This window comes from Lithobates pipiens, unplaced genomic scaffold, assembly GCF_037356315.1.
Source record: "Lithobates pipiens isolate NorthernLeopardFrog02 unplaced genomic scaffold, aLitPip1_a1.2 Scaffold_3, whole genome shotgun sequence".
In the NCBI taxonomy this organism is placed as follows: domain Eukaryota; kingdom Metazoa; phylum Chordata; class Amphibia; order Anura; family Ranidae; genus Lithobates; species Lithobates pipiens.
The window spans coordinates 256,053,821-256,079,574 of NW_027507790.1; the positions used below are offsets into that span (position 1 = coordinate 256,053,821).

General features: G+C 42.7%; 1 protein-coding gene across 1 annotated transcript in view; it reads left to right on the top strand.

The window, feature by feature from the left end:
- EPG5 (ectopic P-granules 5 autophagy tethering factor) overlaps nucleotides 1-24,645 on the top strand; it is a gene marked incomplete in the record, with an annotated part of 249,948 nt that extends 225,303 nt beyond the window's left edge. The window contains 5 exon segments of the mRNA XM_077463073.1: nucleotides 4,052-4,271; nucleotides 5,132-5,347; nucleotides 9,109-9,223; nucleotides 12,202-12,273; nucleotides 15,698-24,645. Of these exon segments, the coding sequence (XP_077319199.1) occupies nucleotides 4,052-4,271; nucleotides 5,132-5,347; nucleotides 9,109-9,223; nucleotides 12,202-12,273; nucleotides 15,698-15,880 (806 nt within the window).
- Between the last annotated feature and the right edge of the window lie 1,109 nt (nucleotides 24,646-25,754).

Here is a 25,754-nt window from a genome sequence, read left to right on the forward strand (position 1 = left end):
CTTGTTGTCCATCTGTACTACCCACTTCAGAGATGATTGGACATAGTTCCTCCTCATTATATCACTTCTCTAAAAATCGAATTTTCATTAATAGTTCCTGTGAATAATCTTCTCGTTGGTCCTGCCAAAAGTGGTATGCCAAAGCAAATAGACCAAATCAGATGCTGGCCCACAGGCTTCGTACCTTTACTCCTAAATTTACCCCTATCGCTCTGCGTACTAGGCATAATGTACTCACCAGTAATCCAATGAAGGTTCTGGAAGAACTCCGTTACGGCTTAACCAAACTGTATTCGGCCTCTGATCATTCGCTTAGACAGAACAAAGACCGTTTCCTTGACCGTCTTTCACTCCCCACACTGACTGAGACTTGCACGGCCCTCATGGGCCGGGACATTCACATGTCTGAAGTCCTTCACAGTATCAAAGACCTGAAAGTGGGTAAGCAACCAGGACCGGATGGATACACGGCACTTTATTATAAGAAACTGTCCGATGCTATAGCCGCACACCTGACAGCTATGTATAACTCTGTTAAACAGGGCCAGAATTTCACCTCGGACCTGTTAACCACTAATATTGTCATGCTTCACAAACCTGACTGTGACCATTCCCCTTGGGCTAACTTCTGACCCATTTCTCAAATCAACATAGATATGAAGGTTTTAACCAAGATCCTGACTAGCCAACTGAACTCTTTCCTTCCCTGCTTCATTAAAATAGATCAGGTCGGCTTTGTACCCCAGAGGCAAACAGGGGATGCTATTTGGCGGATTTTACAGTTGCAACACATAGCTCACAATCGTTCGTTAGAGTCAATGCTTCTATCCTTAAATGTGAATGAGGTCTTAGACACACTATCATGGCCTTTTCTCATGTCTGTACTTCGCCATTAGGGATGAGCCGAACACCCCCAGGTTCGGTTCGCAGCAGAAAATGCGAACAGGCAAAATATGTGTTTGGACACCGTTAAAGTCTATGGGACACGAACATGAAAAATCAAAAGTGTGAATTTTAAAGGCTTATATGCAAGTTATTGTCATAAAAAGTGTTTGGGGACCTGGGTCCTGCCCCAGGGGACATGTATCAATACGAAAAAAAAAGTTTTAACAGCCATTTTTTCGGGAGCAGGGAACACTATAGCTACCCACAATTGAGATAATTTCTCGAACAACTTATCAAATCCCGTCCCACTCTATACACCCCGACTTCTTTTGAGAGCCTATGTAGAGCCAGACCCCATTCCCTAGGCATGATAGACCCAGAGGACTGGCAGACTATGACCATGGCCCTTTCCAAGTGCTCAAGAAATGTCCTTATATTGGAGAATTCCTATAAGCGTTATATCGGTGGTACTACACACCAGCTAGATTGGCCCGTTTCATTCCAACTTACTCTCCTCTTTGTTTTTGAGGATGCTCACAAGAAGGCTCTATGGCACACATATGGTGGTCATGCCCGAAGGTGTGCAAGTTATGGGTCAGGGTTTATATCATTCTTTGGAACTTATTTCACATAAACCTTAAAAGGGACCCTTATGAAGCCTTTCTTGGTAAACCAATTGTAGAGTTGTTACGCCCACAGCGCCAGCTAGCTCAACATCTCTTTACTGCAACTAAATTGAGCAAAAGCCTGAACATCCCCTGCACTCAGTTTTGAAGCAGTTAAATATCGTATGAATGAGGTCATGGTAAACGAGTAGCTGACTTCCATTCTATCAGACACGCATGACAAATTCCTCAGTCTGGCAACCATGGATCACATATATCCAACCCTCTCGATTCAATGGCACACTTATCCTGATCTGATACTCCCCTGACATGCATCCAGCAGACTCTCTCCTCCTCTCTCCTTTCCCCACTCTCCTCTCTTTTACTGGACTTTCCTTCTTTTCCCTTTTTTAAGCGTTTCTTTCTCTGTTTTATGCATTCAATCCATACTTTTATTAGGCGGCCGAGAGGGTTATCGTTGAAACATTGTTTTCCATGTTACTTTTCATTTCTGTCAACTTTAAACTATGTATCCTGCCTGATGTGGAAACTCCTGACCACGAAATTTCATTGACATATGTCCAGGCAATATAAGTGGACATTTTGATTATAGACACACTATCTGCCCAGGGACACTCCATCTTTTTGTTAAGCTTCATGGGACATTAGTTTTGTTACCTGTGTGTTTATATTACTCGTGACTCTATATACCAGGGATATGCAATTAGCGGACCTCCAGCTGTTGCAGAACTACAAATCCCATGAGGCATAGCAAGACTCTGACAGCCACAAGCATGACACCCAGAGGCAGACGCATGATGGGACTTGTAGTTTTGCAACAGCTGGAGGTCCGCTAATTGCAGATCCCTGCTATATACCATTATGTATTTTCTGCCTTGTTTCTCTGTTTGCCCATCACGCATGTAACCAACTAAAAACTGTTGTGTTTTATTGCATTACATGCTAATAAACCCTTTGTAAAAGAATAATAATCTTCTAGAGTTTTAAAATTTAGTCTGAGCCGTAAAAACTGACCTTATGGAGCCAGTTGGGGTGATGGCAACGATCTCTAGGAATATAACAATTCCTGTCTGTTAATTTTATGAACACACTGAATAATAATATCTAGCGAAAGAGTCACCCCTCCACAGCAACAACACATGATCTATGTAGCATTTGTAAAAAATAAGCTCTGGCCAGTCTCTGGAGTATATCATGTCCTCCTTCCACCTAGACATAAATCGGCTAGACTGGGGGCAAATGTAGCCCCCATCGCTACACCCTTACTTTGAAAAAATAATTTCTTCTTATACCAAAAAAAAAAAAAAAAAAAGTTGTAGGTTATGGTGAAATTTAAGAGATTCAGAAAAAAACTCTTCAGTCTGGGTAGGGTGGAACTAGCTATGTCTAGATAACAGTTCACAGCAAACAAACCATCATAATGAGCTATATTCATGTACAAAGATGAGACATCTGCCTTTACCATATATGTATCTTTATCAACCCATAACGCTTTTAATTCATTGATCACTTGTTTAGTATGTGATATCATTAACCAATGGCTGCAGGAACCAATCTATGTATTCACCAGCCCTACTCAAGTGGGAACCAATCCCACTAATTATAGGTCTTCCAGGGGATTATTCAAATCCTTAAGGATTTATAGGAGGAAATACGTAATAGACAATTTGGGGGCTGTGGGGACCAAAATTCCATCTCCTTCTTATTTAATACTCCAATGTTATGTCCTTTGTCAACCAGGTTTTTAAGCTTCTGTTTGTATCTAACCGTGATTTCCTTCGGCAGAATGGTATAGGTTTCCCTCTCTCCCAAGTTTTTATCCATTTCCCCCATATAGTCTATTTTATTCCAAACAACAATTCCTCCTCCCTTATCAGCTGGTCGAATGGCCAGATTCTTCTTCTCAAGCAAACGCTTTAAACCAATGGTAACCTTCTTATTGTCCCTATATATTTTAACCTCTTTGAGGACACCAAGCGCTGCACCATACATGCCAAGGGTCCTACGAGATAAGCCTCTGAGGCCTCTTGCAGAGCCATGACAGCAGAGCTCTGGAAAAACAGGTCAGTCTTGTAGTCAGCCCTGGAAGTGCAGCTTTCGTATGAGCAACTCGGTGGATTCCTGGTAGCATCGTATAACTTGGAGAGCCACAATGCCGAGCCTGTAGAGGTTGGCCTTCTTGACTCCTCCATCATTAGCCAGAGTGCTCTTGCAGCTTTCCAGCTGGTGATCCCCTGCCTCCCCTGTTGGAACATAATAGCTCAGTGGGGGAGATCGCAATACTAACATTGGATTGTTAGTACAGCAGCTCCTGTCGAGCTCTTCAGTTTTTTTTTTGTGTTTTTTTTCCTTCAGCCCACTGGGTTGAACGAAAATAAACTTCTAGTGTGTACTAGGCTTTCATCTAGAAATAATGTTTTGGCGCACTGCCCTTTAGGCTGTGTGTTTATAATTTCCAATTGCTGTAGCTGCTTTAAAAAATGTGGTTGAATTTTGGCAAACAGACACATGTAGGTGCTTCCATTTTTTCCTTCTTGTAGACACGCTTCATAACCAGAACCCAGGCTGGGGTCCGATACTGGCATCACTGCAAGTGCCAGAGCTCACCACTGAGGAGTTTCTACAGGAATGCCTGACTCTCGGAAGCTACCTGACTCTCCACGTCTATGTCCTACAGTGCTTAAACCGAGAACAAACCCTGGCCAATGAGCTGAGGGTGCTGGTGAGACTCTCCAAGTGGCTGGAGCAAGTGCAGCCAAGGTAAGAGTCTGTCTATGTATATTGTGTCAACACCACCACATAGTAGTCCTGTTTTCTTATTTTGAATTTTTTTCCTTGAAAGAATAAATTTTTTCTGCTGATAGAAGCTGAGGGCCCATAGGCTTTACTCACTTCCCTCCAAGCATGTCATTATCCTCCTATGTTGCATAACGGACAGAGACCATCACTGCACAGAACAATGGGATTGATTTACTAAAGGCAGATAGGCTGTGTATTTTGCAAAGTGCAGTTGCACTCTTCAAGTGCAGTTGCTCCAGAGCTTAGTAAATGAGCAGAAGCTCTGCTGACTTCAATCGTCCAATAATGTACAAGCAAAATTAAAAAAACAGCCATTTGTTTGCAAACTGTTTGCTTGCAGCAGAGTTTCTGCTAATTTTATAAGCTCTGGAGCCAACTGCTCTTGCAGAGTGCAATTTGCAAAGCGCACCGTCTATTTGCCTTTAGTAAATAAACTCCAATGTGTCTCCTTCCAGTCCTGATCTGTGCTCTGACGTTTTGCTTGCTTGACAGCAGCATTTAATAAAACAAGTAACAAGCGGCTGATAAAAGAACATGATAAAATTACAATAGGGATGGGTATGAATTCACCCTATTACATGCCTAGTTCTTAGCAAAGAAATAATGGCATCACTTTTCTCAGACAGCAGCAATTCATATGGATTCAAGATGGCATATGGATACCAAAAAAAATATAAATAATGCAAAAGTTAGCACAGATTTGCAAGTATGCATATACTACTTTAGATTACAGTTTGATTGTGTTTGCATTAAAAAAACAAAACAAAAAAAACTTCTGCTTTAAACCATTTAATCAAATTCTGTTATTTCTGCTCCCGCAGCTCTGTGAATGATGAGCCTAAACTCTTCCTGTGGTTCCACAAAACTCTCCAACTATCCTTGATCCAGGTGGAGCAGAATGACAGCACAGTGACTGATACAATTATAAGAATATTACTGTCCTTTCAGACCAGACTGTGCTTTTTGGGCGAGGAGAGGATGACGTCTGGGATTCTGGGGGCCATTGGACTTGGGAGGAAATCGCCACTGTCTGCAAGGTAAAAGTCGCCCTCAGAAAAAAAAATGCTTTCCTAGAACATAATTGTACCATAAAAAAATTAGAGATGAGATCACTTGGTGCTTGCTTGTATTACATTGACTCCTTTCCTTCATCTACAAATAAGTAAATTCTAAAAAGGAAAATGTGTTGTATGAGGTTGGTGCACACACCCCTAAGGAGAATATGAAGGCGGCTCCATAAATATGTAAAAGTAACAATACAGACACTTTAAAAGTGTTACTAAAAGCAATAAAAAAAAATGTAAATAATAAAGATGTTATACTCACCTGGGGGACCCCAGAAGAGGAGGTTGGGGGCTGCTCTGTGCAAAACCACAGAGCAGCCGAATGTCCTTTTCTGTGGTCCCCTGCCAACGATCTTGGCTCTTCCTCTTCATGTGGCGCCATAGCAAGCTGCATTCTATAGGGGCACACAGTGCATGCTCACTCCCTTGCTGTGTGTGGCTTGCCCCCCACCCCCCAAATTCCTTCTCACAGCATTTGATTAACAGTTGCAAGAGCCAATGGCTCTTACTGCTGGCTAAGTCCATGTGTGAAGAGAGGATGGAGAAGAGATGCAGCCGTGCACAGCACTGGATCAATTGAGCACTCAAGGGTTGGGGGCTGGCAGAAATCTATAAAATGCATTTTGGCTTTAGAACCACTTTAAAATATATAGATTTGTTTAAAGCCAATTACATATATAAACCCTTGGTTATGTGGCCAGTACAATCATTGCTCGAATCCCTTATAGCAGACACATGCTCTGGCAGGGTAGGTCCTGTGCGTACACAACTTGTATTGCAATAAGGACCTTTGCAGTTTTGATTAAATTAAAGGGACCATGTAGGGCAGACACTATGCCCTCTGTGCGATTTTTTTTTTTTTTTTTCCCCCATTAATGACTAGCTATGCCGTGTTCTGCACTGTCTGATGAGCTCCCCATCCTGAGGAGCCAGTCTATTGCTGTTACAGCTCTTAATAATTTGTTTTGCACCACCCTGAATCTAAAGGAACATCCTGTTGCATCTAACTGTACGGTTTTCAGCTTTGGCTCATATAAGACAGCTAAAGCTGCTATTCATTTCACCCGCTTTTTCTTATTGGCGGGTCCTGCCTCACACCCGATTCTTGCTGTGATTTTAGTTTGTCGAACCTTGTCTGACTGGTCAAAATCCAGAAGGTGGGTAACCGCTGCTGTTGATTTTCTGCTCGTTTAAAAAAGTTGAGCCAATGACGATGGTATTACATTTCTGCTGTGATAACCTCCTAGAAGCCTTCTGACTTCTTTCTCACATTAGTCTTCTGTCATTGAATATGTGAAAGATTTGGTTGTAGTGCTGGACTGCAGAACTTGTAAGAAGCATTTAATCTGCTGAACTATACTGCAAATACTTTCAGCAAGGATGCTACAGGTGGCAGACGCCTTCATCTTCCTGGGTGAAAGAACCCTAAAGACGGACTCTCTCTCTGAACTTCAAAAATCATACTTTTTGTTTTCCCACTGCCTCTATTTCAGTGCCATGGCTCTCCAAAGTTGACTCCCCATCCACCCACAAAGTCTGCCATTCCAGGTCTGCCAAGTACTCGGATAAGCTTTTCAGAGTAAGGCAAGATCTTTTGACCTTTGCGGTGGTTCGGACAGCTTGCATTTCAGATGCCTGGTTGTAAGAGGGGACCAGGCTACAAACTAAAGTTTCTTTCCCTGCCCCTCATTTTTGTGCCTCAGCTCTCACTTTATAAGTGGACAGGGAGTTGAGCTTGGAGGGCCTTGGTGCTGAAATAGTCTGCTCACAGACTTACAGATTTCTATTAAGCCCTATTAGGATTTCTGGATACAGGTGTCATAAGCCTGGTCCCTTCCAGCAGAAGGGTTTTGATCGTTTTAGTCCAAACCTTCCACTGGTCCATAACCAAATGGCACCCCATCTTGGACCTCAAGGCATCAGATGTCTACTATAGGCCTCCAAGTTCCAGAGAAACAACCAGCTCTGTAATTGCTTCCTTCAATAATAAGACTTTCTGCTTTCTGTGAACATAAAAGATGCTCATCTGTCCAGCTCACTAGTACTTTCTGTGTCTTGCTGTAGGGCCACTGCACTACCAGTTTGTGGCCCTGCCATTTGACTTTTTTTCTGCACTTTTGGTGCTGGCTGCAGTGTTGACCCCATTGCACTCTGAGTTTCTTCATCGTGGGGTACTTGGATGACCTCCTGTTGAGGAAACAGCAGGTGAGGGCTCTGAAGGACAGTGTATTGTATGTCTGACTGCCCAGATGTTACAGAGCTTCAAGTGAATCCTAAACCTTCAGAAATCATCAATGGAACTGACTTATGACTTGGAGTTTCTGTGTCTGGTCCTGGACATCTCTCAGGCCAAAGTGTTCCTTCTTCAGGAGATTAGAACGCCTCATGAGAGTTTAAAACCCTTCAATCCAGGAGCTGTCCAACTGCTTTTGCTTGAGGGTAGTGGGGCTGATGGTACTGTCCTTCAAGGTATTTTATTTTGCCCAAATTCACACTAGACCCCTGCAGCAAGCTATTCTGTCATCATGGAACAAATCAGTCCTGTTTCTGGTTATCCCTGGATTGGGTGGCTCAGGAGTCTTGCTTTGTAGTAAGGGGAGTCCTTTCTTCCCATCTTATGGAAGCTTCTCAAGGCAAGTCATTTTCTGCCCTGCAGCTGCATGTATACATGCCTGTGGAAGGGCACCCTGACTTCTCGCACCACCATCTCTAGGTGCCTCAGACTGCCCATTGCCAAGGAAAGGGGGGAACCTAATACTTTATATGAAAAGCCTGAACAATGGTCTAAGAGCACATTTTGGGCTTTTTGGCATCAGGCCTCTGTTTCCCAGATTTTCAAGCCTGCCACCTGGTCTTTTGTTGACGCATTTTTTTACGCTCTAAGAGGTTGGCACTTCTGCCTCATCTGTTTCCAGCTTTTGGCGAAAGGTCCATCGGGCAGATTTTAATTTCAGCTTGTCCCCAGTTCTTGTTGGTAATTGTGGGCCTGTTAGCAATTGTTTGTGTTGCCCACCTTTCAAAGTACCTTTGGACAACACAACAGTACAACCTGAAGGTTTAAAGTAGAAATGCAGTCAAAATTTAACTAAGTTTAAACCTACTCCCACCCCCATTCTAAGGCCTGTACTAACTACCCTGTAAATAAAAGATGTTTGTATTTACACAATCTAAGAGGAGAAGAGGTACAGCGGACAACAGACGCTCCTTAGTAAGCCAATGGGTGATGTCGCTGCCTAGGTTCTACAGCTGTTGTCGTCGTTCTCTACTCTAAACTGAAGCCAGCCACCGGGGAGATCATGTGACTGCAGAGGATAAGATTAACTATACACATCTTTCCTTTATAGCAGTGGCCATCAACTGTCCTCAGGGCCCACTAACAGGCCAGGTTTGCAAGATAACTGAAAAACATCACAGGTGATATAATTTGTTGCTCATTGATTGCAGTATTATAGTCTGCTTCTCTCCAAGGTAATTCATAAAACCTGGCCTGTTAGTGGGCCCTGAGGACAGGGGTTGATGACCACTGCTTTATGGGGTAGTCCGCATAGGTTTTAGAGTGGAGGGGGGGTTATAATGTATAATAATAATGTAGAAACATTTTCCCTTCTTGAGTTCAGGTCTGCTTTAAGGAATGCTCCAGGAGTGATGCACAGTTCTGACCTAGTACAGCAAAGTGAGTGAATTCCTGTTCAAATATTTACCCTCGGTGTCTCATATGTCCTGTTTGTTTTCAGATTTCGGATTATAGCTCGTAGCTTGGCTGCCTTCATTTTAGCTCAGATTCCTGCCGAAAACCAAGTGCGCCTTAGGGCGGGATCTGGCCTTTACATGTCACCAAAAGCTCAACAGGTAAGCAAATCAAGTTAAAGCAGAGTTCCACGCAAAAGTGGAAGCTCTGTCTGTTTGCTCTTGACACCTTTCGGGGGGGGGAACGGGTACCTGTCCCTACTTCCGGAAGACCTGGCTGCAACGAGATGCGATGAGGTCCCCCGGAAGTCCGGCCTCCTTCCTCCACCGCTGGCCAGTTAGAAAGCGCAGTGCACTTTGCGCATATGCAGTAGGGAACCGACAGTGAAGCCTTTCGGTTTCCCCTACCACGAATAAATGGAGAGATCCCCTTAAAGGAAGATCACAGTACCCCCGGTACAGCGGGACTTTTAAGGCAAACCCCATATATGAGTAAAAAAAATATAAATTTATTCACAAGAACAATACATAAATATACCCAAAAAAATATATTTATGTAAAAAAATCCATACATATATCAATGCGTGGATACATGCACATATACATATAGTCTATACACAAAATAAGTTATATGTGGTCTTATGTATAAGCTCCAAACGCCTGACATGTTTCAGGAAAACATTCCCTTCTTCAGAGGCATATTTATAGGAGAACACAAGTAACTGTAGTCTGAAAAGGGGAAATTCCTTTAACAGGCATGTCCAACAAGGTAAAATTCACATTGCTATAGTTATATCCATCCAGGGTACATACCATTTATTTCTATATGAGCAAAAATAGTAAGAATACGTCTCACACCAAGATTTAATAATATAAGTATCTGTGTGTGTATATGTATATAAGTCAATTTGTTGTCTGCCAGATTTACTGATGAGTCGCCACACAGCGACCCACAACCAGAAGTGCCAGAGACCCAGAGATGGCCGCACAGAGGTCTAAAAAGCAAAGAAAAAACAAAAGACAATAATTCTCATAATCAAGTGAGACACATATAAAAAAAAAGGCCAATAACCGTAGCAGCGCACATTGGTTCGTCCTAACTATAGGGATTTCATTGTAATTGCTACACCTCAAAAAGCCATTGACGTGTAGCAATTACAAATACTGTAGCTGCTGACTTTTAATTTTTTGGTACGGGGGGGGGGGGGGGGGGCTGGACCTTCTCTTTAAGGGAAAAAACATGGATTCAGATCTTCAAAATTTCTTGGTGTGAGACGTATTCTTACTATTTTTCTCATATAGAAATAAATGGTATGTACCCTGGATGGATATGACTATAGCAATGTGAATTGTACCTTGTTGAACATGCCTGTTAAAGGAATTTCCCCTTTTCAGACTACAGTTACTTGTGTTCTCCTATAAATATGCCTCTGAAGAAGGGAATGTTTTCCTGAAACATGTCAGGCGTTTGGAGCTTATACATAAGACCACATATAACTTATTTTGTGTGTATATGTGCATATAGCCACACATTGATATATGTATGGATTTTTTTATATAAAAATGTATTTTTTTTTTTATGTAAAAGTCCCACCATACCGGGGGGTACTGTGATCTTCCTTTAAGGGGATCTCTCCATTTATGTCTATTGGGATGCTGGCAACAACAATATTAGAGAACCTGATGTTCTCTTTTATGGTTCATTTCTCACTTAACCACTACCACGAATGGTGGCAGCAACACCCGAGAGCCGATCGGAAAAGCGGCTGGGGTTTCAACATTGTGGGATCCCTGAACAGGTAAGTGTCCTAATATTAAAAGTCAGCAGCTACAGTATTTGTAGCTGCTGACTTTTAGTTTTTGGTTGGGGGGGGGGGGGCTGGACCTCCTCTATAAGGGAAAAAATATGGATTCAGATCTTCAAAATTTCTCAATGACTGTTTGATGACAATATTGCTGTAGCAGGAGAATATTGAGCAGTATCTTACTTAGTACACAGAACCATTTACATCGGCCCGCCCCTGAGGACCTTACACTCCTATTTCTCTACCACCGTCCTACAAGAATTGTTTGCTAAAATATTTCCTTTTTTCTATGCATATTGCTGAGTGGGTCAAGCAGATAATATATTTATTTATTTTTAAACCTGCGTAGCCAACACTAGCACTATGCACATGAAAGCAGTTGCCCCAAATGATCTAAAAGGTAATGTTAAAGCCACACTCATACACATCTTGTAGGGCCAATTTGGTTGGAGTCTTTTTATTCGATTTTAAAAAGAAGGTGGGCGTGGCAGGAAGTCATAGGAAATCTCTCCTGCAAGGGCATATTTTCTGACCCTGTAAACAAAATCAGGTACCCCCCCCATAAAAAGACATTACTCTTGGCTGAAGTTCTGCTTTAACACAAAAACCCAGTGTGGGTGCCTCCTTCAAGATACAGCTTCCTCCACTCTAGAACCAGGTATTATAGCTGAATATTGCACCCAAACACTAGCGTAGGTGCACACTGGAACTGATTTTATTGTAAACTCACACAGAATGTATACCACACAAAATCAGGTAAGAGCTTGATCACATTACCCCAAGCAATGCAAAATGTAAACAGTAACATCTTCAGTACATCTAATGAACAGTAAACATAAACATGGTAACAAGGTGAAGTGCACACAATACTATCAGACAGACAGAAACAATAGGTGACTCAACTAACAATGGTGATTCACACCTAGGAGGCACACAATGGGGAAATGTACAATGAGAGAAAGACACCTTAATAAACAGATTATAACAACTATTCTGAGTCTAGGAGGGGAGGGAAGCAGATTGCTGATCTGGGTGCAGAGGCCCCAAATCTGTATCCATGCCCTGTGTTACCAGAGTCTGTGTGTTTTCGGGGAGACGTGGACCTGAATCCAAAGAAAGAAACACTCCAAAGTTCCCCCAGGCACTCGTTTTCCAAAGAATAGAGCCCCCCCACCCCCCTCAACAGGGCCCGTAGTCAGTATGCAAGAGGCTACCCTGCAGTCCCTTCCGAAAACCCTGTCCCGGTTGGGTCTGTCACACAATGTTATTATTAATATCTGTTCCCTCCTGTTCTGGTGATAATTGCTCCCTACTTTCATTGTATGTGTATAACAGGAACAGGAAGTAAGGGGAAGTTTCCCCAGTGGGGTCACAGACAAAAATGAAAAACCTGTGAAGGTTGTGGAGGTGAGTGAGGAGTAGTGTGTGTGAATAGAAAGTCCTGTAAACTGCAGCTAGTTGAAGAACAATGATCAGTTTATAAGTGTATGACATAAAAAAGAGCCAATGTGTTTTGGAGAATTACAACTCTCACTTCTTCAGGGCTTTGGTTGAAAACAGACTGCAGTCCATATCCTAATATGATGATGGTGTTTTCCAGTGTATACGCTGTGCCTGTTGCCCCAGCACAGTGCCAGCGTCGCAGAGACCGGATGTAAGCAAAAAGCCTCCCCAATGTGGTCACAGACAGATCTAGAAACAGAAATATTAAAGCTCTCCTACTCTATCCAAATCTGAGCCATGTGACCTGAAGAGATCCTAAAGCCAGTGAAGTCTGATTCCTTGCCTTGCTCGCTTATTTGGGCTCATTGGCTCACAGTATATGAGCAGAGGTTTGTGGACATCTCACTAGCCCCACATATGAGTTTTTGACATCCTATTCAAAAATGATTAGCATTAAAGCCTGAGTTTAGTAATTTTCTTTCTTTTTACTTATGTTTAAAAGAGAAGTTTGGGTTTTGTTTTTTAAAAATCATACTTGCTTAGGTGGATCCTGCATCTGTCCCCTGCATCTGCCCATCGCCGGCTCTAACACTGACAACTGAGCGATCAAACACAGCTGATCGGTTGGTTCTCGGAGCTCTGTGAGCAGAGAACTGGTGACTGTCAGTTACCACTGACTGCTCCAAACTCCCTCCCACCCTCCTCCCTGCTCACTGGAGCACTGGGCTGTGGAGGGGGCGGGAGCTCTCGGAGGCTATGCCAGCCAGGTGCTGGTCCAGGGTTGTGGCGATATTGTTGCGATCTAGCCCCAGCCTGGACTGGCTCTGTGACGTCAGCCGACAGCCCGCTGTCTGCTGAAATGGGTCACAGGAGTGCAGAACAAACTGCACTCCTGTGATCTACAGGAGAAGTACAGCCAAACAAGCTTTGGCTGTACTTCTCCTTTTTAAAAGTGGTTGTAAACATCAGACATGAGATAGGAACAAAGCATATCTCTCTATAGTGTGCAAGTGTGTACTTGTCTCAATGCAGAGCACTAAATGTAATTTCTGTCTGCTGCTTTGTTCCTCTGTTACCTGCATGAGTCACTTCTTCTGACAGGTTATCCAGACACCAAGAGAAAAAAGGTGACAGGGGAGGGATCTCCAGCACATAGCTTGTGATTGACCGCCTCAGCTCTGTTCCTCCTGTACAAGAGGGTTCCTCCCCTTCTTCTCCCTCCCTTTCTCTCCCGCCATCCCTTCCTCCCGCCATCCCTTCCTCCCCCCCTTCCTTCCTTCCTTCCCTCCCCTCGAATCATCTCTCACTGAGATCTGCAGAACTTATCTACACCTCCCCACCCCCTGCTTTCCGAAAACTGTATAATTTCTGAAATTTGAACGGATGTAGGGGAGAACAGGCTGCAGATAAACCGGTACAACTTATACAGGAGGCTTTATTTAATCTCTGTGTATCACTTCACTTTATATCTGAAAGGGTTTCCAACCACTTTAATGCAAAGTGTCCCTTGTGCTGGCTGTCATAGTAGAAATCTCCAGTCCTCTATCCCCCCCTCCCATACCCAGCAGATGTCATCTTCAGTGCTGCCCAGGTTAATACCAGCACTAAACCTGTAAAGGGCACTCAAGAATCCTGCCCTTCTCACCTCCCTCCATTCATGCAAGCTGTACTATATCTACCATGAATTGCTGATGGCTCCAATACAACTTCTATGAATGGGGGAGTGGAAAGGGCATGCATAGTCTGCATTCTTGAGGTTGTGTATTAATTTTTTTTTAAACTAAACTTAGGCTTTAATACAGCATTGTGTCTACCCCATTACTTCTAGAATAGCCTCCAAGCGTCTTGTTTTTTTTACTGATCTGAAATGAGATGCGTTGTTGTCTATGGGACATTGCACATAGTTGACGCAACTTCAGGTGTGTTTTTTGCATGTATATGTTCATTTGGGTGCACAATACATTCCTAGGGGAAAAGCATTCATATTTATGCTAATGTGTGCACATATGCGCAAAGTGCTGACCGGGAACACAGAGATATATGTAATATATAATTTTTCCCTAAAATAGGCAGTGCTTGTTTACATGCCTGTGTGTACAGTATCAGTAGGAAAAAAAAAAAAAACTCTGTTCTGAGCTTATTCAAGCTGCAATGTGCAAAAGGCCTAAGGCCTCTTTCACACGAGTGCCTCCGTGATGCGGGATCTGCTTGCTTAGTGGGGATCTCTCTGCTGATCCTCGCTGAGCAGGCGGCTGACAGGTCCGTGTTCACTATGCAGAGCGGACACAGACACAGCCTGCTCTTGTCTATGGGGCAATCGGATGGAAATGGACCGTCGCTTTCCATCCAATGCCATGCAATCTGATCCACCAGACGTAATAGGTCTCCCATCCGGCTGTTTTTGGCAGACAGGATCCATAGAAGAGACTGGAGGGTCCGATTTAGGTTCGCCTGCAAAACTGACAAGCAAGCCTGATCGGATTGCCCGTGTGAAAGGGGCCTTAATGTTTATGTGACTATAAGTGCATATATTACAACACTAGCAGTGAAGAAGAATTTTACTTGTCTATACAATTGCACACCTTTACTCGCCTATACTCAAAGGGGTTGTAAAGCCAGAAAGTTTCTCATCTTAATGCATTCTATGCATTAAGATAAAAAGCCTTCTGTGTGTAGCAGCCTCCCTAATACTTACCTGAGCCCCATCTCTCTCCAGCGATGTCCAGGAATCCCTCGGCCATCCAGGATTCTCCCTCCTAATTGGGTGAGACCCAGCAGCGGCGCTATTGGCTCCCGCGGCTGTCAAAGTCAGTTAGCCAATCAGGGGAGAGAGGGCGCAGGGCTGAATAACAGCTCTGTGTCCGAATGGGTACAGGGAGCTGCAGCTCGGATCGGTGCCCCCATATGAAGCTGCTTGCTGTGGGGGCACTCAACAGGAGGGAAGGGCGAGGAGCACCGAAGAGGGACCTGAGAAGAGGTGAATCCAGGCTGCTCTGTGCAAAACCAACTGCACAGAGCAAGTAAGTAGAACATGATTTTTTTGTTGTTTTTTTTTAAAACAAGACTTTACAATCACTTCAACATTACTCAGTACACACAGGCGTCACAAATTCCTGAGTAAAAATCTGTGAATTATGACTCAAAGGGTCTAACATTACTCATCTCTGGAAATCCCTGAACTCCGTCCTTTTGAGGGTTGTCCACATAACTTTGGCCAATATAGGTGGGTGTGATGGTCAGGTGTCCACAAACGTGTGGTCATATTGTATAGATATTATTTTCTTTGCTTCAATAGCTTTGTAGTGTGCCTGCTATGCTTTATACACTGAAGCCAATGTCCTATCATTTTTTTGTTTGTTGTACTTATAAATAATGACTTATTTTATAGGCTTTAGGTGCCGTTGAATCTCTGACCTCGAGCAAGCAGTATACAGAGTACCAGGACCAGATCTCCCAGGCCATGCAGTTCATCCGGTACCCAGGTCACTGCCTTCAGGATGGAAACACACTGCTGGCTCTGCTCATCAACTCTTTGTACCCAGAAGTGCATTATCTGAATATCATACGATAAACTGCCAATCTCCCACCCGTGGGAGCTTCTTTTTTTTTTAATGCTTTTCAGTTTTTGTAGCTATTTATAATCATGCATTTCATGTTTTTTACAACATCCTGTATAGGTGTGCTCACATGTAAGAGACGTTAGAAGTGAATGCAGATGTAGTGTTTTATTCTTAAAAAGGGGTGTACAGGCAGTACATCAAACGCTTTTAATAGATAGGTAAGAGTTAATATTGTAAGTCCTGCTGTGTATGTAGTGTGTGCAATCTTTGTTTATATACCTCTTCATAACAGTCGGTCACTGGGCTCATTTACTATTAGCCATTAATGATAAGTATGCAAATGAAAACCACACAGGGGCAAAGTTTGCAAATTAGTGCCTGCAGCTTATAAGGGGTGTTTAAGGAGAAAGGCAGAACCCTCACCTCCTGCAGGCCACTCTGTGCTTGCCATTGTACAGAAGGGATCAGTGTGATACAGAACACAAAGGTAGGTGAAGTCTTATGTTACGGTCCAATCACCCTTTGCCTATCAACGTTTTATTCTCACTATCAAATTAAAGTGTCGGCTGTGAATTGGCCTCGGCGCAACTATTTTGTTTCTGTGTTAAAGAAAAAAAGTTGCACTATAATGCCGCTTACACACGGTCGGATTTTCCGCAAACAAATGTTGGCTGTGAGCTTGTTGGTGGAAAGTCCAACCGTGTGTATGCTCCATCGGACATGTTGGCTAGCAGGTTCTCATATGTTGGCGGACTTTCCGATCATGTGTGTACACAAGTCAGTCGCACAAAAGTCCACACATGCTCGGAATCAAGTACGAGCCGGAAGCGCTCGGTCTTGTAAAACTAGCGTTCGTAATGGAGATGTCGCGTACGTCTTGTACGTCACTACGTTCATAACTGTTGGCCAACATTTGTGTGACCGTGTGTATGCAAGACAAGTTGGAGCCAACAACCGTCGAACAAAAATCTACTGTTTTGTTGTCGGGAAGTCCGATTGTGTGTACCGTGCATAAGAGTAGTAGTAGCCTAGAATGACCCATGCTATTATTGCCAGAATTGCTGTATATATGTGGCTACAAGTAAGAGTATTCAAATGCAGCAGTAAAGCGTTGACTATGAACTGTGGGTATTCTCTCCTGTTTTCTTTACCAAAAAAAAAAATACCTTTCATTTACTCCCCCTCTACTCTGCTCAGCCACTGGGTGCAAAGAAAAATACCCAGGGCTTTTGCCTATGGGACCCGCTCCCATGCGACCGTTTTGGTGATTCGGTGGATGCTTACTCTTGCACACAGTGCTGTCACATGAGTGTGACAGAAGTCCTCGGCCCTGCGTCAGTCAGGATTTGGAACATTCTCAGGGATTCCTCTCTTTCTTTGCTTTCGAGGGGCAAATAGAGTAGTAAAGGGATGGTGAGTAGAAGCTGTGGGCGAAGCCATTATTAAAGTGAACCTGTTGCTACCCCTAGCTTGGGCAATGCAAAGGTAAATATAAAAAAGCACCAATTAATGCAGCTGTGTAGGCCTAAAATGTATGTAAATGCAGGGAAGTCCGCCTTAATGCTACCTCTTGGAATCTCCTTTACATGTGCCGCAAAGGGAACAAAGGAGAGAACCAAGTGAGCAGAGGAATGACCTCACAGGTGTGCTGTTTCTTTATTGTCCAATCAGATAGCTAGGGGTGTGTATATGACCAGTGTTTGAGCTCCTGCTGCTGAGGTGGTCAAAGACTTGGCTATGCTGTATGCCAGGGATAGCCAACTCGCAAAACCGCATGGCCATAATTACCAATCCTCATGCCCATTCTTTTTTTCTCTCTGGAACTCCGCTGGTAAGATACATCCGCCAGAATTCAACGGTCTTTGTGTAACAGATGCAAGATTTGCAAATTATGGCATCCCTGTTTAGATAGCTCAAATAATTGTTCTGTTCTGCTCCGGCGCTGTGAGTGGGCGGAGCCGTGATGATGTCACTCCTGAGCATGCGTGCGGGAGTTTTCTTCCTGGGAAGGTCCGGCAGCTTCTGCTGGACCTACAGCTGGGCATGCGCCGCTGACATCAGCGGCTGCATGCAAAGTGAACATCGCCTAAACCGTACAGGTAACCTATAATAAGGCTTACCTGTAGGTAAAAGTTAATAATTTGGGTATACAACCGCTTTAAAGAGGGCAGACACTTAACACGTGGCTACAGCAATGAAATTTAGCTACTAAAGTCTTGGAGAAATATAACATTTGGTAAGACAGCTCCATGTTATTATACATTTCCTGGTCCTAATCCGATTCAGAAGAACCTTTTATGCAACAGTGTGATAGCTAAGACTTGTAGTTTCCCAGAAGCTGCAATAGTACCTAACTCCAACTTAGGCCGGCCATACATGGCTTGAATCTCAACTGGTTTAGCAGAAACCGGCCGAGATTCAAACTGTTAAGGGGCAGGCTGAATGTACCAAGTTGATCAATCGATCAACTTGGGTACAACCAGCCTACCAGATTCTCTTGTGACAATCACTGTTGCTCAGCAGGTAAATGTGGTTTAAAAATAGAAAATGGAAGGGGCTGCCATATGAAGCCCCTAGGTTTCCAAATTAAGAAACCTGATCAAACTGCCTGTGGCCGGTGCAGTCTGCTCATCTGCTCGCGTTCTTATACTAACACAAGGGTGGAGCACATTGAGAGGCGAATGGGGAGACTGTAAGGTTTGCCATTGGACCAACCACCCTTACTCTGGGTGTGATGTGTTATAGGAATATAAGCAGAAGGGAACTTTGCCTCCACCCTATATGGGCCAGAAACAAGTAGGCAGTTCTGTTGGACATTGGGCAGAACTCATAACACTTTCTGTAGCCCCTACTTTAAATAATTTTGTTGTTAGGCCTAAATCTATTGTTCTCTGAAGATGACTGATTGGTGCTGGTAAATGACTGCTCTCAAATCAATGCAACATGTAATAGGCCTTTGTATTGGCACACAGTCTACTTGAGATCTCAAATCAATGTAACATGTAAGAGGCCTTTGTATTGGCACACAATCTACTTGACCTTGCACAGTCTACTTGAGACGTTGCTCAGTGTGGCTGAGAATCCACAGATCTATTGTGGTGGCTTTCTCCTCGACTTGTGTAGACTCCTTTGGATTGACCCGTCTTGGAGAAAGAACCAACCTTTCTGTGGTGGATTCTGCCAAGACCTAAAACTAGGAGGTTGTCAAATGGTTGTGCCAATTGCTGTCTTGAGCCTGTCCTATTGTATTTATATGATCTTTAATAGAAAACAGAGTTTAATCAGTATTCTATAACCAAGAGATAGCTACTATATAAATATTATAGATATATGCTTTAAAAAAAAAAAAAAAAAAACACACAGAAAGATTTGTGTACTATAAATGACAGATGGTGATATATTGACATAGTCTAGTTGAAGTATCTTCTATAAAGCAGAGGCAGTGGCCCCAAGTGTCTATAGACCATTCTCTGGGGTCTCCACGTTTGCCATCATTGGTGCCCCCTTAGAGTGTGCCTTTCTCCGCACATTCCATTTCCAGCAATCTGGCGATCCAAAATGTGCATCATGGGACCCCACTTTCCCAACCTTTGGCTCCGCACCTAGGTTCACTATATAACTCTCAGGGACTGCTGTCATAAGGATGCATACTTTATTTGAATGAAAGTATCAGATTTAGGCAAGTTGCTTTGTATGCTGTATGGGACTGTTGTTGTAGACTGGAGCCTTTTAGCATATTGCGATATGACTAATTTGACCATTTCTTTATTTAATTTAAAGATGCCTGTTAAAGGTACCTGTCATGTGAAATCATGTTTATCCTTGCCAAGTTTGTGGCCACCCAGCACTGGCCACAAATGATGTAGGATTACAGGCAGGGACTTGCCACAGAAGGCAGGTAACAGCTGATGGGTCCCCTTTAAATTCAAAACTTTGGTACACACTTACAGATAAGCAGGGGTCAAGTCCTGGGGAAAAAAGTGTGAGAACTCCCACCCAAGATCCACTTGCCCACCCAAAAAAAAAGATACGCTCATATGCGCGAACGCTTAAAATTTTTTATTTTTCATCCAATTTTCGTATTGTGTGTATGAAGCTTAACTGTTTTCCGTGGCTCCATTTGGCCGTGCATGCGCAGAGCGGCCGATGTCCACGCAGAATGGCAGAGGGTCCCCGCAGTGCCCAGTTCGTAAGTAGGAGTTGTTTGTAGGTCGGGTGTTTGTAAGTCGGGGACCCCCTGTATGTGGTGAGTTTACATTTTTCATTGAACAGTTTGGATAACACAGGGTTAATTAACTGCACATTATCTGGACAGAATGCTTGGGGAGATAGTGATGTGTTCCTGCTTAGGAGATGCATGTTAGCTTGGGGGGCTGCAAACTCTGCAGGGCTCCAACACACACTCACTGCTATTCCAACCCCTCACATATTTCCACATAAACTTCCCTCCTGGCATTAAACTTTGCCAGGTATTGTGCTCAGCTTACCACCCCAAACTGATGTTCCTCCCTCAGCTCACCTCTCATCATATGGCACTGAAGATAGAGGGGGGATTCAGCAGGACGCACAGAGCAAGTATGCAGGAGACGGGGGGGAGTGGGGGTCGATGAGGAGACAGAAAATCAGGAGGGGTCGGCGGGGAGGAGCGCATCATGAGAGGTCTGACTAAATACAATCTCTTAGCAGCAGGGACCTGATCTACCCGTCAGCTGTGATTGACAGGTAGATCAAAGTGGAAGCTGTCATGGAGCCCCCTACTGGCAATGCCTGAATGGTCAGATGTGCGGCACTTACTATTGTGAGCTGTGTTGGCAGCTGCTGGTGTAGCACCTGCCATACAGCTCCCATACTTCAAAGTCTTGCAGGACATGGCTGCTAATGGGAACTGAGTTCCTGTTGTGGAAAAAGTACAGGAACTCCGTTCCCATGCGTTCCCACAGGACTTGAGCCCTGCAGATAAGCTTCCCAGTAGTTGTCTTAAAGTATCTTACCAAAGATAAAACTCTTGGTGCAGGGACTGCCTGCAATGTGACTTCAAACTGTGTGCAGGGTTTGGGGAAAAACAGTGAGCCAATCGCTGAGTTGGGAGGGGGATTCTGTGGAAAAGAATATGATTGGGAGGAAGAGAGTTTCTTGAATTTTTTTTAGAAAATCAAGCCAGTTTGTAGACTAAAATGGAAATGTCTAAGAATATTAAATGACAGATTTGCTTGTGTGGCAATTATATTTATCAATTTTTAACATTTTTAAGGCAGAAATTTAGGACAATTACCCATATAGGTTTTCTGACCATACCGACTTGGAATTGTGGAGCCACGATTCTCCCAGTGTAACATCTTTCACATTAAATAAAAAATTGGGCTAAATTTACGGTTTCATTTTTAAATTTTTCTTCATTGAAGTGTATTTTTCCCAAGAAATTGCGTTTAAAAGACCGCTGGGCAAATACAGTGTGACACAAAATATTGCAGTAATTGACATTTTATTTCCTAGGGTCTCTGCTAAAATATATATAATGTTTGGGGGTTCCAAGTAATTTTCTAGCAAAAAAAAATATAGATTTTTAACATAAACAAGTGTCAGAAAAAGATTTAAAATTCCTGCATTTAAAGGTTGACTAAAAACTTGGCAGACTGCCTGGATTTTTTTCTTTACACACAGAAGTTTCCCTTTGATCTAAGAAGGAAGATTTAGTTACAATGTTTCACTTTAAAAACTTGGCAGACTGCCCGGCTGTTTTCTTTTGACAGCTGAGTGAGCAGATAAGTCTCAACACTGCATCAGAGGGGTTGAATCGAGATCACTATTTTTTTTTAACGATTAATTGTGCAGCTTTACCATCAGGTGTTTGTATATAATCGGAAATATCTTATTGGGTGTTTTAGATGTCTGTGATCAAATTTGCAGTTTTGTTTTAGGGGAAACCTTTACTGAGAAACTAGGCTTGGTATGACTGCGCTACTCTCCTTTTGATAATACTATATGCCTGGCTCTTTTGTTAATCCAGAAACTTCAGTACTTTCTGTACCAATGACTTTGATTTAGAGCGCCGATCACATTTTTAAAATAAATATTCTGTACTAAATTAAAGAATCTTTGCCCCCCTGGAAAATCATGAAAGGATTATTTTTTTTTTATTTAAAGCTTTTTTGTTTATTAAAAGTCAGCAGCTACAAAAATTGTAGCTGCTGACTTTTAATAAACAGACACTTACATGTTCCACGGTCCAGCAATGTGGCCGCACGGAGCCCTGCTCCTCTCCCCCCTCCTTTTCAAGGCACCTCCATTGACACTGTGGGCAGCCAGACGTGACGGCTTGCGGCTTTACGGCCAGGCGCACTGCACATGCGCGAGTCATGCTGCGCTCTCCCAGTGGACAGGTAATCTTCTGGGACCTGTCAGGTGTCCCAGAAAAATGCTGAGAGGGAAGGGCTGCCTAAGGGGGGAGGAGGAGTCGCCTAAGGAGGCCCGTAGGCAAAAGCGAGGAAGTGAGACAGGAAGTCCTGTTCAAAACTAAGCACCCACTCCCCCCCTCCCCAACCAAAAAAAAAAATAACATGCCAAATGTGGCATGTAAGGGGGCGAGGAGTGCTTAAAGCAAAAGTTCCACTTTAAAATATTTTTTATTTGCTTATCCACTTCCCATCCTTAACCACTTCAACGGTTTGTGTATTTTTTCCCAAAATGTTTTTCCAAAATATATCGTGTGTCATAAAGATTTGCAACACACTTTTTTTTTTTTTTTTCCTCTAGGGCCTTTGCTTAAATTAAAATATAATGTTTGGGAATTCTAAGTAGTTTTCTAGGAAAAAAGAGAAAATCCAGCATTCTTAAAGTTGACTTTTTTTAATTTATTGATCAGGTAGATCAAAGTAAGGGGTAAGAGGACATGTTTACTGACTGCCATTCAGCTTATTGATCACAGTAATGTACCATGAGCTGTAGATATAATCCTGTTTAGTAGGGTTTCCCCAAGACCTAAAAACAATACAGACCATCGCAGTATGATACGTTACATTATATCATCCGTGTTTTGTTTTTTTTCCTCCTTGCTGAATTACGTCAATACATAGAACTATTTTTAGGTTCTGCATGTGTTTCTTGAAAGGTCCTCTTCTACAAAGGAACTGGTGTGGTATTTGTAGTGTCAATCTCAAAATGGGCCACAAATTTCCTCCATCCAGTAGGATACAACTAATCCCTACTTTACAACTCTGAAATGGCAAGAAACTCGTGCCTCCAAAAGAGGAGGAATGTCCCCAGTCTGGAGATGAGTCTCCCTCTGTCCTCCCCATGGACCACCAATGTAGAAGATAGCCGTCTCTCACACCTACCTGCAGCCCATATAAATATTTGCTCACTAATATTCGACAAATGCTGATTATTTGTTATAGGTTTGTGCAATTTTTTTTAGCTCTGTATCTAGATATGTAATATGTTTTTTTTTTTTTTTATTAATTTTAGGTGTACAGATTGTACATGGACAACCATATAGCAAGAAATTTCAGAGAATTGTGACAATCCTATACATGTGCATAATGTAGAATAGTGCAAAAAGTCAACTTTAGTGGAGTGGGGAGGACATAGAGGAGTAATAAACTCCAACAGGGTGGGCAGTGGGACAGAATAGGTTCCAGCAGTGGCAGTAGAAGATCAAAGATATCCAGCTTTGCACCCCCCCCCCTATATATGTGCAAGCTTATGAGGAGAAGGGAGCAGGAGAGCACAGCCTGCACCTCCTCCCGGCTCTCTCCTCCTCTCCTTGCCACTTCTAGCGCTGGGTTGACAGAAGTAGTGATGTTTCTGTCAATACTGATTTCAGCCTTTTAGTAGAAGGAACTTGCGGCGCCCCTATCCCTACAATATATGCTGTATCCAGGGCAGCCGTCCCTTCTGCCCACCTCTGGTCCCGGGCCCTGGGTCCAGAGTACCGTTTGGCAGCAATATAATGCGTGGAAGGCCTCTCGGAGGGTGGGGTACTCTGTGGATTGGATGGTGAGATGGCGTGGAAAAGTGGATGAATTAGGAATGGTATTGTGAGGAAGGGAAAAGGACTGATAGAAGAAAAATTAAATAAAAGGTTGCATGGTTGTTTCAGTCATTACTTCTGAAAGTATTGAATCCAGAGAAAAACGGGTACCTAGCAATCCGTAATGGCCGCTTTTTTAAAATTATTTAAGACACCAAAATATTAGGGCTCCTAACTGAATCCGGTGGAATGATAGTTATATCTGTTGATCTGAGAATGTTGGCCGTTATTTCTGGGGTCCCAAACAACAATCCATACACCTCTGCTTTAGAGCAAGGATGGGTTACTTAACCTTTTAGTAAGCTTAGCTACTACAAGTCCCAGTTTGCCCTGCTAGTTCTAAGTCTAGGCAGGAGCTTCACAAGCGGTACCAGTGCCTGTGCCGTATATTAACCTGGAGGATGTAGATACCAGGCATGTTGTCAGAGGTGTGCCTACTTTTTACGCAGCTTCATTTTACCTGCTATTTTCCTTTTTTGTGCACTTTTTATTTCATTGTGAAGTACCAGATGTCTTATAATCCTTACATGGTGTATTATATGTAATTATGATATATATTAATTTTATACATTTTCCATCTCATGACATTGTGGAGATGTGTTATAAAATATCTGTGATTGATTGTATATTTAATGTATAAACTGATAAGCATTTTCTTTTTTGTGTGTAATATGTAAATGGCTAGGACATAACACGGGCATTTGCAAGCGCACTCATTGTATTTAATAAAGCGCTTACAAAACATTAGCCATCTTTTCAGAATCTTCTTTGAAGCTCTCAAAGTAAATTTACAGCTCCAGCCATGGATACAGATCTTAATGGAAGTGCAGGCTGTAGCTTTTGACAAGCTTTTAGCATGTTTTCAGGAGCTTCAGCTAAAAGCTTACTTAAAGCTACAGACTAGCACTTGCCAACTCAAATTCACAAATGCCAGTGTGTCTAGGGCTTAACAAAAAAAGCTTTTTTTTGCTCCAGACTGATGTGAGAAATAATGAGGTGGGTCAACGTTGGATACCTTTTAAATTTTTTTATAAGACAATAAAAAAAAAATATATATATATATATATAAATAGCGGTAGCAAGCAGCCAGTGATGCCTGCACCTTTTAGATGAAATGTCTGTTATGGTCTGTGATTTATGGTGAGTCGAATTACTCACCGGCTGGATGTACATAAGAATCCAGCAGCATCATCTCCCCATTGGTCTTCTGCCCTCTCCCCTCCGCTAAATGGGAGGAGTCTCAGCATGCTTACTGCGGGTGCCATAATGTTAATCAGATTGAGTATATATAACAGGGTAGGAGAGACTTCCTTATACTATAGATGGAGTTGGGGACTTGGGAGAGATTTTGCCTCTGGAGATCCTGACCTTAATGTGCCAGCCTCCACCTGAAGCTAAAATCTATCACTTTTTGAGTAGACTGGTTGTCAAAAACCATGTATAGCAGTTCTATGTGTGTGGGTTTTTTTTTTGTTTTTTTTTTTTTAGGGTTCTTATCACCTAAAATCAGTGCCTCAGCAATAGCACTGTTTCTTAAATGGATAAGCCGCATTCTCATGAACATTGGTTCACTGCACAACAAGGCCTCCATGACTTGTGTAGGTGACAGGTGCCCTTTACCTTCTGTGACTTAATGTAGACATGTTGGTGAGAATTCATTAAGCTGCTCAGTTGTGTCTAGTAGCCATTATTGTGTATTTTGTGAGAAGCCTAAAAAAATAAAAAAATATATATAATCTTATGCATGTCCCTATTTTTTTTTTTTATAAATTAGCTTTTTAATCACTTAAATTATAATTTTACAGACATTGGACACATAGCCAAAAAAATAAAGAAATTTGATATCAAATCAAAAT